The sequence below is a fragment of the Monopterus albus genome, unplaced genomic scaffold (assembly GCF_001952655.1).
Source record: "Monopterus albus unplaced genomic scaffold, M_albus_1.0 scaffold14.1, whole genome shotgun sequence".
In the NCBI taxonomy this organism is placed as follows: domain Eukaryota; kingdom Metazoa; phylum Chordata; class Actinopteri; order Synbranchiformes; family Synbranchidae; genus Monopterus; species Monopterus albus.
Genome location: NW_018127894.1, coordinates 2,740,631 through 2,744,064, shown reverse-complemented (window position 1 = coordinate 2,744,064; position 3,434 = coordinate 2,740,631). Strand labels below are relative to the sequence as shown.

General features: G+C 38.6%; 2 protein-coding genes across 3 annotated transcripts in view; one reads left to right on the top strand and one right to left on the bottom strand.

Moving 5' to 3' along the window:
• Window positions 1–3,434, top strand: part of LOC109955315 (MAM and LDL-receptor class A domain-containing protein 1) — an 81,874-nt gene that overhangs the window by 45,910 nt on the left and 32,530 nt on the right. The window lies entirely within an intron of this gene.
• The window catches only part of LOC109955338 (macrophage mannose receptor 1-like), a 19,496-nt gene that overhangs the window by 13,457 nt on the left and 2,605 nt on the right, over window positions 1–3,434 (bottom strand). Inside the window, exons 5-7 of the mRNA XM_020591412.1 lie at window positions 3,190–3,300; window positions 2,332–2,469; window positions 789–965 (exon numbers count right to left, since the gene is read on the bottom strand). Of these exons, the coding sequence (XP_020447068.1) occupies window positions 789–965; window positions 2,332–2,469; window positions 3,190–3,300 (426 nt within the window). The remainder of the gene's footprint in view (window positions 1–788; window positions 966–2,331; window positions 2,470–3,189; window positions 3,301–3,434) is intronic.

Here is a 3,434-nt window from a genome sequence, read left to right as displayed (position 1 = left end):
AATGAAATGCCATCTAATGAATCTTGATGCATTTGCTTGAATATTTGCAGAGAGAAGGCTCCTGTATAGTATGCATTAGCCCTTTTGCTTCTCTCAGTGGTGAAATCAAGTTTAAATGCCAAATTGCCAGCTCCATCCAGGACCACCACTATCTTTTACAGATAAAATGATACACTTTGGGTCATGAGCTGGATCATGAAGTTTTCTCTTGATTGTTGAGGATTAAACATGTTCACCTTCATCCTGAAGGACATTCCTGACTTGCTGTGCAGTCATCAAGTGGTTTTTCTGCACCATGCTAATAATTCCTGACTTGCTGTGCAGTCATAAAGTGGTTTTTCTGCACCATGCTAATGATTTTCTATTCATCCACGAGGCTTATGATCCTTGGTCTACTGTGCTGGGCGAACGGCTCCCAGCTGCCCACAAAACAATTACTAGCCAGGTCCATTTACTTTTGAACCCCTAAACTTTTGGCAGTACTGTATGTGTCAATAATAAAACTGGCACTTGGCACTTTAGCATTGTAACGATAGTTTTGTTTCAAATTGTATGTACTGAAGCAAAAATATGTATTTGTCCCCTTACTGTATGGTCTGGACTGTATCATCCCCCCTGGATAAGTGAATAACATTACTACAGTTGTGTGGACACAAGTTGTAATCTTCAGACTTGTTGAATTTTTTTGGGATCTCATACAGCATAGGAAACAAAATAAACTAGGTTTTAAATACTTTTGCAGCAAAACACAGACCTGTGTATTCTCACAGTCTGTCGTCCCCACGTACCATATCCAAGCTGAGAGATGACAAAGCTTTGGTCCTCCACATTCCGAATGCTCACTAGGTCCCCGTGTTCTTTGGCGCACTCTCTCCGGGCATCAGCCCATGTTTTAGGAGTACGCTGAAGGTAGAAGCAGTGGCTGTTGTAGGGAATCCAAGGGTTTGAGCAAAATCCTTCCTCAACTGATGACACAAAGAATAAAAACATGGGGGATTGAATGACTGATAACATACAGTGAGTGTGTCAGAGAAAGAAACATTACAGTAACCAGATGAAGGTATATTTGAATAGAGTACAATATTTTATATACTTTGTGGAGGAGATGGTGGGGCCCCGCCTTTGTAGCAGATATAGCCCAGTTTCTTGTTGCAGGATGAACTTTCCCAGGAGTACTGCGCAGCAGAATCAAGGTATGCACAGTTGTGTCCTGGGTTAGGAAGTGGATTTCCTAAAACAAGATGATTTAGCTTGATTCATAGGTTCCTGGCATCTTTTCTTTTCATGTTATAATAATGTAAAATCACAAAAACATTTGTTAAGGTTTTAAAATATATGTTATACTATTAAAATATCTTTTTAATTAGGTACATACATAAACAGCCTTGTTTAGCTGTGTTTTATATCACATATTTTTGGTCTCCACCGGTTCCTGTGGGAAATTTCTGTCTCTTTAGCTGCTTAATGCTACGTTATGTTCACCAAGTAGTGACTAAGCTTGTCTGTCTGCTGTTTGATGCTGAGCAGGTAGTAAGAAGTGGCTATATCAAAATAAAAATAACAAAAAACTCTGCATGTTCCTGGAAATGATGCTGATGAGAATTGTGAGAGTGAATCAAACCAGTGAATATTTGGGCTGCAAAACCAGCACAGTGAGCTGAAAGATGATATATTAATTAAGGGTCCACTACAATACAAGGAGTTAAGCAATCCATCGTTAATATAAAAGTGTTGATTATTAGTAGCCTTAAAGTTAAAAATGCTTTCTCCTTCTCACTTTTTGTGTCAAAGACTTGTATTTCTTAGAAAACGTAAAATGGCCACCCTTGAAGAGAAGTTACAGGTTGAAGTGCATAACAATTATTTCTATTACTTTTCAGTAAACCTCAGTCACTGCCTAAGACAACTCCAGCAGAACCTGTTAAACATTTGTTCTGGGATTAAGACTTACCAGTATTCCATTTGAGATAACGGAAAGGTTTCCCATTTGACCACTGCCAGCCATGTTCTGGGTCCAGAACCACCCCAATCCAAAGCTTATGTCTCCCTGATCCCAGCAGGGCTGTGTTTATTTGTTTTTGTGGTTGAGAGAGACAAAAAAAAGGAAAAGTACAAAGTAAAGAAATTGTCCGAGGAGTACGCTGAAGGTAGAAGCAGTGGCTGTTGTAGGGAATCCAAGGGTTTGAGCAAAATCCTTCCTCAACTGATGACACAAAGAATAAAAACATGGGGGATTGAATGACTGATAACATACAGTGAGTGTGTCAGAGAAAGAAACATTACAGTAACCAGATGAAGGTATATTTGAATAGAGTACAATATTTTATATACTTTGTGGAGGAGATGGTGGGGCCCCGCCTTTGTAGCAGATATAGCCCAGTTTCTTGTTGCAGGATGAACTTTCCCAGGAGTACTGCGCAGCAGAATCAAGGTATGCACAGTTGTGTCCTGGGTTAGGAAGTGGATTTCCTAAAACAAGATGATTTAGCTTGATTCATAGGTTCCTGGCATCTTTTCTTTTCATGTTATAATAATGTAAAATCACAAAAACATTTGTTAAGGTTTTAAAATATATGTTATACTATTAAAATATCTTTTTAATTAGGTACATACATAAACAGCCTTGTTTAGCTGTGTTTTATATCACATATTTTTGGTCTCCACCGGTTCCTGTGGGAAATTTCTGTCTCTTTAGCTGCTTAATGCTACGTTATGTTCACCAAGTAGTGACTAAGCTTGTCTGTCTGCTGTTTGATGCTGAGCAGGTAGTAAGAAGTGGCTATATCAAAATAAAAATAACAAAAAACTCTGCATGTTCCTGGAAATGATGCTGATGAGAATTGTGAGAGTGAATCAAACCAGTGAATATTTGGGCTGCAAAACCAGCACAGTGAGCTGAAAGATGATATATTAATTAAGGGTCCACTACAATACAAGGAGTTAAGCAATCCATCGTTAATATAAAAGTGTTGATTATTAGTAGCCTTAAAGTTAAAAATGCTTTCTCCTTCTCACTTTTTGTGTCAAAGACTTGTATTTCTTAGAAAACGTAAAATGGCCACCCTTGAAGAGAAGTTACAGGTTGAAGTGCATAACAATTATTTCTATTACTTTTCAGTAAACCTCAGTCACTGCCTAAGACAACTCCAGCAGAACCTGTTAAACATTTGTTCTGGGATTAAGACTTACCAGTATTCCATTTGAGATAACGGAAAGGTTTCCCATTTGACCACTGCCAGCCATGTTCTGGGTCCAGAACCACCCCAATCCAAAGCTTATGTCTCCCTGATCCCAGCAGGGCTGTGTTTATTTGTTTTTGTGGTTGAGAGAGACAAAAAAAAGGAAAAGTACAAAGTAAAGAAATTGTCCCACTCCCCCACTTCGTTCCTCGTTTTCATTGCTTAATAACAAATCTGCAAAATCACGGTCAAGCA